Source organism: Pollachius pollachius (genome assembly GCF_949987615.1).
Source record: "Pollachius pollachius genome assembly, chromosome: 4".
NCBI classification, from domain to species: Eukaryota; Metazoa; Chordata; class Actinopteri; order Gadiformes; family Gadidae; genus Pollachius; species Pollachius pollachius.
Genome location: NC_136937.1, coordinates 16,574,802 through 16,588,974, shown reverse-complemented (window position 1 = coordinate 16,588,974; position 14,173 = coordinate 16,574,802). Strand labels below are relative to the sequence as shown.

The 14,173-nt window shown below is 45.8% G+C and overlaps 1 protein-coding gene across 1 annotated transcript in view; it reads right to left on the bottom strand.

Annotated features, from left to right (window-relative positions):
- Positions 1 to 14,173, bottom strand: part of LOC307074205 (netrin receptor UNC5D-like) — a gene marked incomplete at both ends in the record, with an annotated part of 176,739 nt that overhangs the window by 17,864 nt on the left and 144,702 nt on the right. The window contains 5 exons of the mRNA XM_079734231.1: positions 332 to 512; positions 4,370 to 4,454; positions 5,256 to 5,486; positions 6,129 to 6,287; positions 12,091 to 12,276. Coding sequence (XP_079590357.1) covers positions 332 to 512; positions 4,370 to 4,454; positions 5,256 to 5,486; positions 6,129 to 6,287; positions 12,091 to 12,276 — 842 coding nt within the window. The remainder of the gene's footprint in view (positions 1 to 331; positions 513 to 4,369; positions 4,455 to 5,255; positions 5,487 to 6,128; positions 6,288 to 12,090; positions 12,277 to 14,173) is intronic.

Below are 14,173 nucleotides of genomic sequence, written 5' to 3'. Positions count from 1 at the left end.
TATTAATTATCTTATAGTAAATATTACTTATCTTATTGTACATATTAAATTACTTATCTTATTGTAAATATTATGTATCTTATTTTACCAAATTTGATCCTCCTGAGATAAATACAATTTTGAATCCTCTGTTTGTCTGGCACATATTTTGAAATTGATAATAAAGTTGACTTTGACTTTTTTGGTGTCTATCGTTTTCCCTCTTCTCCGTCCGAGTGAAGGAGGAGAGAGGCGACCGGAGCGCTTCTTCGGCGAACGCAGAAGATGCGCTCCGGTTGTCTCTCTCCTCCTTCCTTCGCCTAGCGTCGGCTAACAGTGACGGTGAGGTTACCTCCCACTTGTTCTCCGGGGTCCGCCTCTTCAGACAGACAGCCCAGGCGGCGTCGGCGGGGCCGCTGAGGTCGGCGCAGTGCGCCACCGACAGAGCCACGGGGCAGGACAGGTCCAGCCCCGGGGGGCCGTAGATCACCTCCGGGCTCAGCAGGACCTCGCCCTCCCCCTCTGGCGCCGTGCTATGGGGGGGGGGGGGGGGGGAAGACAACAACAGAGACAAGGAGACACGTGTGAGACGCTGGGTCTGATCCCTGGAACAGAAACAGATTAGACTCGACACGACAGAAGAGATGGAGATATACAAGCACAATGCTGGAAGAGCACTAGACACGGACATGAACATGGAGTACAGATGGGAAAAACGAAGGAACAAGAGACACACATACACACACACTAACAGAAAACTACTCCTCCTGCTGACGGAGGAATCTGTGTTTCCAAACCGCAGCTGGACAACAGAAGAGATGTGTGTGTGCACACGTACACGTTTATATGAATCAAAACGTGTCACGGGCGTTGAGGCCAATACTTGAGCAGGTTGTGGTGTGGAGGATCTGGGTGGAGGGGGATGATGAAACGCTCTCAGCACCCTCCCATCTGTGAGTATAAAGGACAGGACCCCCGGGCGACATTTTGAAACATTTGGCTTTTCCTCTTGACGCATTGGTGAGCATGAAGGACATGGAATGATTCCGCTCCCTTGGAAATGGCACCATAAAAATGAATAATATAAACAATAGGCTATTGGCAATTCTGAGGGCTGTTCTTGAGCTGTTCACACGTTGACCTGCCAAGTGACTTGGCAAGTCAATATTTCAGCATGCTTCAGAAACAACAGCAACAAATACATTTGTGTTACATGGTTGATGAGAACTTGTTCATCATCCATGATACACAGAACGTCCAAAGTCAGAACCGTCATGTGATCATGCTTGTACATATCTATAAATCACAGCCACACTTAAATTACATAGAGTCCAGGTCATTGGTTAATACACATACACCCTGTGAAGGAGTAGGGCTCTCTGAATTGAGCGGTAGCGTCATTCTTAATAAATCATAAAGCAAACAGCTGTTGTTGAGACGGTGCGATGGAGTCACGGACCTCCCTGCTTCACAGCGTGGACACAAACACAACACAAGCGCACAAACAAAGCCAGCAATATCTCCACCAAGCACAAAGCCAACCTTTAACCTTTGTGAGCTCTATTTAAAACACACACAAACACACACACACACACACACACACACACACACACACACACACACACACACACACACACAGACACACACACAGGCGTGAGAGACGCGAGGGGCGAGCATAAAAAAATCAACGGTCAACCAACTCCAACCCATAGACGCCTCTCCCACCCGCCATCCCCCCCCATCCCCCTGCCCTGCCCGCCGCCCTCTATATGAACCAATCAGAGGCCGGCTGCCAAGCAGACAGAGGAAGATTAAAGCCCTCAGACTAAGGGACAGCGTGGTGGCGGAGGACAGGCATTCACAGCACAGCGCGCCACGCAGGCCTGTTGTGTCCATTGGCGGCCCCTGAAAGCCCGACTGGCTGCCGGTTCTGTTGACAGATTAGCTGGGGCCAAGGCAGCTCTTGGCCAGGGGCCCGGTCGTGGCTGGGAGCCCTAAAGAGCGGGCAGCAATTGATGGGACCACCATCAGTCATACAGCTGGGCTGGACACACACACACACACGCACACACACACACACACACACACTCTTGTGTGTGCTCTGCCAGGCCCTCGCAGGATGGCGCTATGAATGCGTGTGTGTTGAGTGTTTGCTGAGTGTGTGTGTGTGTGTGTGTGTGTGTATAGCACACACACCGGGGACAGGGGGTACCTTCAGCTGCCTCGGTCCGTTCCCAGGTATTGTAGTCACCAAGGCTACCTGCTGCTGTTTGGCCGCTGGTGATCAGCCAGCCTGCTGCGCTGAGCAGTGATTAATTAATTGATTAAGTGATTAATTATTATTAAAAATCGTGTGAGGGAGAAAGAGAGACGTCTCAGGAAAATATGTCAATACAAGATGGAGAGTCGTGGTTAGTTTAGTGCAGCGTAAATGTTAAATGCGGTTGTTTTTTGGACACAACTTGTCTCCTCTTTCATCCCCTGTCCCTTGTAGTGCTTTGCGTCCTTGATGGACTATTTCTTGTGTTATTATTATAAGCCTTAAACATATCTGTAAGCGAGCGATTTAACGTGAATAATGCCAAGATGAACCTCAGCTACTTTAAAACGATCGCTGTGTCTTTGATAGAGAAGAAGCTGTGATTAGGACCCTTAGCAACACAATTTGTAAAGTAAAAACAGGTACACCAACAGGTCGGTGACGTTGTTAAGCACCTCACAAGGTCCACAACTACGTCAGCCACCGTTCTGTCGCGGTACGACTCCTTTGATGAAGCTACTCTCTAATGGCTGTGACCGGTACGGATGATGCTTACATCCTCGCCGTTACCCTGAGAGACTATAAAATAACACTCAAATCCCACCTCCCCTCCACCAACCCCCTAAAAAAGCGCCATGTGTTCTGAAGCGCTCCGGTTCTAATGGATGTCCTGCATGTCGAATGACATTAGATCTGCTGGGTGGGAGTTTGACAGCATGGTCTTATTATGCTCCGGGGGTCCCCTGAGAACACAGCCAGACGACCCCCACTCGGGAGGGAAGGTCAGAGGAGTGGCTCGGAGGACATCTGAGACCACAGACGAGCCGGGGAGAGGGCGAGCGACGGACCCTCGATCGATTCTTAGTCCTCAACCGTAGTGCGCGAGAGAGAGAGAGAGAGAGAGAGAGAGAGAGAGAGAGAGTGAGAGTGTGAGAGAGAGAGAGGGAGAGAGAGCAATAGAGCACGAGCGAGAGCAAGAGAGAGAGAGAGAGAGAGAGAGAGAGAGAGAAACATATCTCATGCAGATGGTCTCACAACAGGGGCAGGAAGCTTCTGGTTTCTCCTTGAGTTTCTGGAGGCAGGGAGGAGACTGACTGACAGCTTCTTGTCGCAGCCCGATGGAGCACAGGCCCCTCTGCTCCTCCTCCATCACCCTCTTCTCCTCCTCCATTACTCCTCTTTCACCACCACCACCACCCACTCCCTCTCCTTCACCCACTCCTCTGCCTCGACCTCCACCAACACCAGGTGGGTCTTTCATAGAAGAGATGTTCACCATTAACCCTCCATGAGTTCCTCAGAGTAATAATACAACGTGTTCAACTATTCCTCAAGGTGCGGTGAAAGCGAAAAGGGGGGGGGGGTGCACATGTTTGATTCCCAAAGACGCAGGCGATGCGTACTCTGATGTCTCCAGTGGGAGCTACGGGTTAGCACGTTGACGGCTAACCTGTGACAGGTTAATAAAGTGAACCCCCAAAAGGGGATTGTTATCACAGAGAGAGCGGAGGAGAGGAAACAACAGCGTGTTTTGCAACATTTGGCACTTTAACCAGTCATGACAAAAGGAGAGGGTGTCATCGCTAAGCTGTCTCCAGGCGCAAAGCAGACTCTAAGTATAGCCCTCCATTCTGCAGTGTCGCACACACACACACCCACACACACACACACACACACACAAAAACACACGCAGCAACACACGCACACACACACCCAAACACACCCACACACACACACGCACACACCTCTATTGGTGACACATTACGTCCTACCCTGCAGTGTGTGCAAGATGAGCAAAGACCACATCCCGTGTCAAGTTAGTGTGTGTGTCTGGCACTCAGCCGTGGTGTGTATGTGTGTGTGTGTGTGTGTTTATGTGTGTGTGTGTCTGTGTGTGTTTATGCATGTCTTGGTGCGTGCGTTTGTATTAATGTGTTTAATAACGAAAATGAGGGAAAAAGGTATAGATTAAAAGCGAAGGAAAGTAGAAAGATAAAAACTGTGTGTGTGTGTGTGTGTGTGTGTGTGTGTGTATATGTATATGCATGTGTGTGTGTTTTGGGGGGGGGGGGGGTGAGAGAATAAAGGGGCTGGCGGGAGGCGGCCTCAGAGCCTCAGTGTGGGCCTCACCTGCTGTCCTCTTGGTTGATGATCATGTACATCTCCCTGCTCGTGTCTTCAGCTATCCCTCCGCGGGGCACCAGCAGGCTAATGCCTACAGAGAGACAAAAGCATGGCTGATGGTCCAGACACAGGAGGAAAACACACACGCACACACACACACACACACACACACACACCGACGTACACACACACACACATACATGCACAATCACACGCACGTGTACGCACACACACACACACACACACACACACACACACACACACACACACACACACACACTCACTCAGTAACGAAACACAAACACACACACACACACGTACCCATACTTACGCACACACACACACACCCACACGTACACAGACACATTAGCATATACTCATGCAAACACACACGCACACACCTGTACAAACATACACATAGCTACTTCCTGTCACAAACAATAAATGTCCGCTCGTCAATCTTTGCTTCAGTAGACACAAATGTCCCTGCTAGGGTACTTTGGAGAAATAAATCATTGTTGAAGCTCCTGCTCTTGTCCTTCGTTCTTTCTGACATCACAGTTGAGAATTATAACACTCAGCGACACTTTGCCGCACGTACTACATTAAACAGAACACTTGCAGAAACATAAAATAAAACATTGAAAACGGTCTGGACTGGAGGACTGGAAGAAGGTGTGTCATGAGGAGAACCGCTGGTTGAGAAGCCCTTGTTTCATTCTTTCTGTCTTCATCAATTCTCATCTTTTCTGTATTCTCATCTATTCTCTTTCCCGAGAATACATGATAGTGATCGACACAACTTAACCTTTGGTGTTTCATTCTTTTTTACCGTACTTCCTCTCCCATTATTCTCTCTCTCTCTCTCTCTCTCTCTCTCTCTCTCTCTCACCAGTGTTGGGTATGACCAGCCTTCCTCCGGCGTGGCCCAGCACCCTGGTGGTCTTCAGCGGGGGAGGAAGAGGAGGGGGAGGAGGCCGGGGCAGGCCGGGCGGGATGAAGAGGGTCTTCCCCCTGCGGCCCAGCGTGGCGTCTACGCCCACACCCCGGTAGTCCGGCGCCACGCCCCGCGGGAAGGTCCTTGGATGGGACATCACGGGGTACTCTGCCCTCTCCCCTCTCCCTGAAGAGACAGACGGACGGACGGGACACACACCGTGGTCTTATCTGTAACCATCACCTCCACCCTGAGTCATAAGGTACTGACGTCAAATGAAGCTGGAACGGGGGTCCGCTAAGCATAGTGCGCTGATCATATAGGCGGTACGCATCAGGAGGGACACAGGTTCGATTCTCACCTGTTCTCCTATGCTACATGTCATTTCTTAGCTTTTCCGCTCCGCTCTTCTGTCTCTCTTCAATGTACTGCACATAAAGGCACAAAGAAAACCATGAAAGTTATCTTTATAAAATAAAGCTAAAATCAGCCCTGATCAAAGGATGCTTTGGGGACGGCGCCGCAGAAAGGGCCGGCGCTACAGCGAATATTCACACGACGACACCGAGCGAGGAAAAGCAAAACTGACAGGAATTCATTGCTTTTTTTAGCAGCCTTCTAACTGAATGTTCCTTTTTTTACAGGCTTTGTGCACCTTTATGTTCAGGAATGGAAATACAGGCAGACATTTCAGGTTTAAAGAGAAAGATAATGACATTAGTCAGAATCGAACCGGATTCACAGCGAGTCAAGGTCGTCTACATGGTGAGCACACTAGCGGCTCGCGCCACCAACCCAGTGAGCTTCCTTTAGCACTGTGTGCCGTACCTTTGACCATGATGTCGGGCAGCGGGTCGAGCAGGGAGTGGTCGGCCATCAGCTCCTTGTCCATGGAGTCCTGAAAGCACAGGGGGCTGGTGTAGGTCCGCGACACGCTCAGGTCAGGCTGCATGGACGAGTTGATCAGCAGGGGGTTTCCTGAGCACACTGGACACACAGAAACAGGTCAACCCCACCCAGGCACCGTGACCAGGCAGAGCTGCCATTGTGTCATGTGTAAAACTGGTGTCAATCATGCAAGGCAACAACCAGCTCTTTGGGAGCCTTTATGGTTGGGTGTATTGCTGGGGGTTCAACTAGCAACCTTCCGGTGGCCAGTCAAACCAAGTGGTGCTCATTGCAGAGCCAAATGGGCGGGGCTTAACGTAGTCCAGCTCCGCCTTTCTGGAGCTAGTCTAGCTGATTGGGTTGTAGGCTAGACAATCAGCCCAGTTATGGTTAGGGTTATGGTGAGCTTTACTGGTTAAAGGTTGGTTAGGTTTAGGTGTTGATAAGTCAGTGAACCCACTGTTTCAGCTGGAATTCGAAGACTGTGTATTTGGCTGAAAGTCCTAGGAAGTAGAGGGGCGTGTTACTACCCACAGCAACTTAGTGATACCTTTTTTGTACGGTTGTTGTGTATGAGCGTTATAATGAGCGCTTTGTATGTGAAATACACCACACCCCGTTGTGTTATACCGAGAAGCTAAACCCCTTACTCGGACGCGGAGATAAACCAAAAATAAGCCACTGATAATATGGAGCTCCACACATCCAGACACCGTAGTGTTAAACTATAGCGGTCCAGGAAGCCTAATCCTCTCTCGGTAGGGTTCATCATAATCAACGGCTGTCCAGAAGAGCGCCACACATCCAAACATCCACAAACACAGTTGTGTTATGCTATAAGTGTCTGAGAAGCTTAACCCCCTCTCTCCGCCCAGACAGAGCTCGCTCTCCGGGCAATAGCTAGATGCTACTTGAACTTGTGATACCAAGTGAGTTGAGTGTATGAGTGAGTTGGGGACGGGCTGGACCCAAGCCGAAGGTGCGGCTGGACCTAAAGTCGGAGCTGGACTAGTCAGTCCCTCAACTCTTCCTCCTGAAGCAATCAGGAGACAACCCGACTGCATATATATTTTATCTACTGTATATAGTTGTGTTTCTAATCTACATTTTCATGTTTTTTCGTTAAGAGAAGTGTCATAAGATACAATAAAGAAATGCCAGCAGAACCTTTACTGTATATTGGTTGGAGCATATAGGACTAAAGTATATAACTAGTACACAGTTTAGGAAATATGTTAATAGAATTAACATCTTAATCTAGAATACGGTCCAGATAACTGTTAAGTTTAACATTTTGACGAGAGCTTAGCTCTCAGAGATGTTCTCCTAAACCAAAGCGATGGAACGTCTCAGCTTTATTCCTCAGTGGACAACAATCCCTTGAGCAGGATACAAAATAATCCTTGTTGTTTGGGATTTTGGCATTAAGAAAAAATGAATTATGCTCAAGCTGTTAAACCGCTTTAGTTTATTGGAATAAACTAATCAGATCGGTGGGAAACAGCATAATCCACTTCTTATCAACTAATATGTTACAATCTAGTCTTAAATTGTATAATGGCTTAACGGTTATAATTTAATTCACAAATAAGTAAATGTATGGATATTTTGAATAGTAGTTTTTGGTTAAAGTTCTTAATGCATGACATAATAGGCAGTCCTCCTGGTCCGCTCAGGATCTATCTCAGGGAATCATTCCAACCCACCAACTGCCACTTCCACTTTAAGGCACCATTGGTTGGCACAGCAGTTTACAGATAAGGACGCAAATAGAGAGAGAGAGAGCGAGACAGAGAGAGAGAGAGAGAGAGAGAGAGAGAGAGAGAGAGAGAGAGAGAGAGAGAGAGAGAGAGAGAGAGAGTGTGTGTGTAAGTAATTATCAATAGGCTGTGTGGTATTTTATTTTGGGCCATGGACTGATTACAATAATCTATGAAATGATGGCTTTATTGGTTCTCATATCGAAAGAGGTCCAGAGCAGGGTAATAGTCTTCAATGTGTCCTTCTGGTTCATCAAAATGCACTTTCTGCTGCTCTGCAGAAGATCACTGCTGTGGTGACCCATCAATTCAGGCTGGGGAAATAAATTCCCTGTTCTGAGACTTTCTATTTAAGGAGTGAAATACTTCAACGCATGCATTTTGTGACTTGATCTTAACTGTAACTTCCTCTTGTTTATATAATAGGGGTATTTCTTATTCAAACGTTGTAACCTATGACCAATGTTATTCTAAAGTATGATTGGTGATTCAGAAGGTATTCTGAAGAGATTGGAGAGGATGTTTCATCCTCATTTTGAAAGAATAACAAATAAATTAGCTTATCGCGAGGTAATCTGTTTTACTCCAGAAGATTGATCCACCGTAGACGGAAGCATAGCAAGCACATATCGGATGTGACATTAACGATATCTTAAGTACGATTTGTACTATAATTTCAGTACTACTACTTACTACTAACTACTTAAAAATGTCAAACAAATGCATTGTAATTTGTTATTTCCGCTTACAACTTTAGCAGCTACCATGACCAAAGTCTGATAAAAGTCAACAAAATTGTCTGTATTTGCTTCAGTATCCTGATACTCTATTGGTTGACGAGAGCCAGGTTAAATGAAGATACTTTCACATGATGAAAAGTCGAATGGCTAGCCAAAGTGCTAGCTGTTAAGGCAGCTAGCCTGTGTTATGGCTAGCTGCTGTTATGGCTACCATCATACTTCCTAGCTGTTGTTTTAGTGTCAGGAATTTGCAGACCTTGAATCAGGCTCTCGGTCAGCAGTGCCTTTAGCAGTGGATTAGTCTTCAAACAAGGCCTGTGTTAGACGCCCTGGCCCGACCCTTTCAAACACACAGAACTACAGCTGTACAAGCAGCAGAAGCGCCACAGCTAAGGCCCGGGATTTGACCTAGCCGACTTATGGAGCTTCCTATAGCTTTAGATTGTCCATGGCTAGCATGTTCCTTCACAACAGACAAGGAGAGCTGCTATGGGTTGGGATCCATGCTGACAGGGGATGAGCAGTTCTTTTCGATTCTCAGAGGAGGCGATTAAAGAAAGCGTTGTTTTTTGCCCCCCAAAGAAATCCCTGGATCGTCTTTTTCCTTTTTCATGTTTTTTTTACCAAAGTAAGCTGTTATTCTTCCATCTATTTGCAATGGAGTGATTTTAGGAGAGCCCTCATCGAGACTGAGAGCAACCCAGTGACCGTGTGATCAAATAACAGGAGCGAGAGCGACCTGTCTTGTCCGTCAAAACCTAAGTGCTGTCATAGTCTTGGTCGTATGCCAGTCAGATTCAACAACGCTAGCTGTTAGTAGAAAAGAGATGAGCTGAGACGGAGCAGTCCAAGCAGACTGTGGTCAAATGAAGTGTCGTGTTAGATATGCAGCGAGACACCCCAGGCTGAAACACATTCGTTTTGCCCCAATCATTATTCGGCTCGAGGGTTGACCCAAGCGCCTGTCGCTAGAATTGCTTCTCCGGCGTCGCCGCTTCCCAGAGGGTTTTATCGAGGGGCTTTTAACACTACAGTTCTACGTTTATGGAGTGTCGTGGAGCTGGGAGGACTTTTCTCTCTTTACATCCACTCAAGGTTTTGATGAATTCATTCAGTGCTTAGTGGACTTTGGCGGTTCTGGTGAACAGGGCTGTTGATTCATCAGGGGTTTATGGGGAGACGGAGCGTCAGGTCTGTCATTATAAAGAGACACCAGATCATCAACGGCACCCTTAAACGTGTCCTTCTTCATCTCCTAACCAGGACTGAGGAAGCAGGTGAGGGAGGCAGAGTTTTATACTTTCATAAGGTTGAGAGGCTGGCTGGAAGCAGCCCATTGGTCGTTCCATGGGACTTCCTGATTGGATGTTATAATGGGGTCAGGTTTGGCATAACAAATGTCCATTCAACTTTGTGCGTATGTGTCTCGTTCATAAGACACCCTAACCCTAACCCTAAATACAAATAGAAAATGTGTGCTGAAGTGCAAAATTAGGTTGAATTTTTTTTTTTAGTAAATCCACATAGTTTAAGACGTAAAGAAAAGTTAAATGGCTTAAATCAAGTGAAGGGATTTGAACAGAGTCTAAATGGAGTAAACAATGTTAACATGCACACCGTTTAAAACATTTAAAATGGTTGAAAACAAATAAAGTGAAGAGTTAAACAATAGCTAATGTGATCAAGTTTGATTACATTTGAGATAAAATATAGAATAGCTGAGCCTTTCTGTTGGCAATTTCGAGCTGAACTATAGACCAAAAACCCACCCAAAATGTATATTGCCAGAAATCCGATAATTCATATACTTCTTCAATGGCAAATACACGAATACACACCTAATGGCAACCTGATTATTAACTCTGATGTTATGTTATATAGAAGGAACCTCTCATCTATCTCTCACACACACAGACCTCAAAAGGTCTGTGTAAAGAACACACTGACAATAAGATGACATTAATACACAACAAACAAAATAGGCATATAAAAGACCAATGGTGAGCACAATAATTACTTGAATGCGCCTTAATTGACTTAATAACTTTTAAGTTATGCACACACACACATACGCACACACACGCACACACACACACACTCCGTGTGCAGGGACACAGCCACAGAAAATGTATCTTTGGTGCATGAGCTAAAATAAACATCTCTCAAAAAAGCCATGCATAAAATGATCTTACATTTATGTAGAACTTCAACTTGAAATAATCTTACAAGTACTTAAAGAACATCAACATTGCAGTTAACGCTAGCTCATTATGAATCAAATCTACTTAGGACTGGCGCGGAGTTTTGAGAGACAGGTCTGATGGCACTCCCTCTCCCCTATCTACGATTGGACAGGCAAGCATTGTTTTTTATTGCTTCAACCGGAAGTACAGCTGGATATGTAGCAAGCAGCAAGCCTCTAGCCATATTAAAGGGGGTCCCCACAGACAAATGCCCAGTATATAACCATCATATTTCAAATCGATTAATCATTTTAGCTACACTAACATGAATTAAAGTGACCATTTAAGCTTGAGATGGTATTTCTAGGTTAAATATAGACGTTGTTTAGGCTCCGCAACGTCGACAATGGTTAGCATTTATAGCAACCCTGGGATATCGCGCTCCAGCCTCACCGCCCAATCTAGCAACACCGTCTGTTTGTCCTCGCGCTCAAGCCTCAGCGTAACTCAATGATACCAACTGGAAAAACATAGTACGAATCGGGTAGGGAAATTAAACTTAATTTGTGATTCTGAAAAAGGCATAAATTATATCAAAAAAGTTTTCAGATTATCGAAGATACAGTTGTTTGAACGAAGGTTAACGGTAAATGATTGACAAAGTTACGAAGTATGAAGTAGTTGAAGTGTCAGAGAAGGGGCGGCCGGCTCCGCCATTTGACTTGCATTGAAAAAAAAACAAAACGTAATAGTTGAAAAAGTTGAAAGAGTTGAAAAACGCAGAGAGATAGCCAACATGTCATTAAATAGCTGGACGTTTTGATAGTTGAATAGTTTCTGTAGCTGAAAGTATGTAGGAGCAGTTAACTGCACAACAATCATGCAAATTGAATAAAGAAAACTTATGAGGATCTTATGTAGAGGTGCTTGCAGTAGCAAGCACACTAATAAAGAAAGAAGATAGAAATAAAGAATAAAACTTAAGAAGAACAATAGTTCAGCGCTGCATGCAGCACTCACCAAATTAGTTATTGCAGTAATAAGTATTAACAAACTTGTTTCTTAGGGGTTCATGAACGTACCCTTATTGTAAAGTGTTACCCATGCGTTAATGTGTGTGTGTGTCAGTGTGTGTGTGTGTGTGTGTGTGTGTGTGTGTGTGTGTGTGTGTGTGTGTGTGTGTGTGTGTGTGTGTGTGTGTGTGTGTGTGTGAGCTGACCTTGGCGGGACGTCTTGTAGGTGAAGGACTGGAAGCCGCCGCTGAGGGCGGAGGAGTCGATGACGTCCACGCCGTACTCGCTGTGGCTCCTCCGGTACAGAGTGACCACCACGATCAGGACCACCACCGTCAGGACCCCCGCACTCAGCCCAGTGTACAGCACCACGTCACTGCTGCTCTCCACCTCTACCAGGGCAGGAGGGGGGGGGGGGGGGGGAAGGAGAGAGGGGGGAGGGAGGGGGGAGTGCGTAAGAGGGAGACAGGGGGGAAAAGAGAGAGAGAGAGAGAGAGGGAGTGAGGGAGGGAGGGAGATGGAGAGGACAGAGAGAGAGAGAATAAAGATTTAAGATCCGGAATTAAAACAGTATATTTGGGGGATTTTATAGATACAAACGCCTCTGATTGCTAGCACCCTTTCCTTGAATCATGCTACAAAGTACTATTATTCTGTTTGAATAAAAAACAACAACTAAAATAATTGTCAGTTGTCTCCATAAAAAGGTCTGAAGACTGTGAACTGTGTGTTAGCTTCAGTAGGTTTCATGCAACTTTTTTTTTTTTTAGGTTTTATTCCTGCTAGTTTGAAATAGCATTGTGAAGGATTGTGTGTGTGTGTGTGTGTGTGTGTGTGTGTGTGTGTGTGTGTGTGTGTGTGGAAGGGTGGAAGTGAGCTAGTGTGCTGGAGATAGAGAGAGAGCTAATGAGGATCCACACAGGAGAAGCACTTCTAATCAACCCAACACCTGAAGGTCATTTCACAAACAGCGTTTAGGTCTGATTTGTGGAGACAAGTCCGCACACCAAAAAAAAAGAGCTGAGAAATGAGTTCCAGTTTCAGTTCAAGAAAATAATGAACTCCCTTGTAGAAAAGAAAAAAGGAAAAGGTGGACTTTTCTGGGAAAGCCTGAGAAGTAGCTAGAGGCATTACGGGAGGAGAATTCAGACCCCTAAACTGTTGCCCGGCGTCGATAAATAAACACAGACACGTGATGACAAGATAGGCAAACACACAATTTATATAGGCCATTATGCATAATCTGTGATTGACGTTAACAAACGCGGATCTGGCAGACATGTTGGACATGTAGTTCATAATGTACGGGATGGATGGAAGAGCTGATCTCAGAAATGGTTAATATTTAGTGGAAATAGGATAGTTTGAGTGACGCCTCGTTCATCAGAGAGATTTATGTGTGATGGATGTCGTTGAAGGGGTAGCGATAAAGTTTAAATGGCGTCGACAAATGATTAATGTCATGTTTCGGAATAAAGTACCTCCCTGCTATCGGTGATCCTTTATTCCAGAATGTTCCCGTCATTTAGATCTCAACATAAAGGAGAGGATGCATAGTCTAGTTCATTGGTTCCCGTTATTGGGCCATGACCTAATTTCCTACTCTGAATATGTTTGTGACCCCACATTAACTTTTGTGAATCTGCTTCAACACGAATAGTTTTTACAAAATTAACCTAATCTGCCTGTGAAATCAACGTCCCAGTGAACATACTCAAACCTCTCTACCACACACTCAGCAATTAGTAGTCATTAGCTTGTGGCAACGAATCATTAGGCAATGAGTTTCTGTATACAGAACGCTTAGTTTGCTGAAATGGATCCTCAGATATCTATAGCTTATGTCAGCGATCTCCTGCTACCCCATGAGCCAATCAGGGGACCCCAAATGGGGCCCTAAGTCGGGAACCACTGGTCTTTTCAGGGTGGCTGAGGAGCCTAAAGGTTCAGGTTTGAACCTAAACAAAATCATTCCTACAGGCCTACAGTATAAATAGTGTTGACATTGTCAAAAACAGTGTCTGAAAGTACAGTCTGTAGTTTCAGACTGAAACTTAATACAAAATACCTGATAACCTGAGTTTCCGTATGCTCTCTTTGCCTTGTTTTTGTCCTGCCACTTTCATATGTCCCTTCTCAAGGATTCCTCCTCGCTCGTTGTTCGATGCCCAAGGCCATCAGGCAAGACCGGGGGTAGGGCGTCAGAGGAGAGTTGTCTCTTTTCGTTTCGATACGGTGGGCAGCCCTTTGTGACTTTAATTGTGATTATGAAAAAAAAACAGACATTTC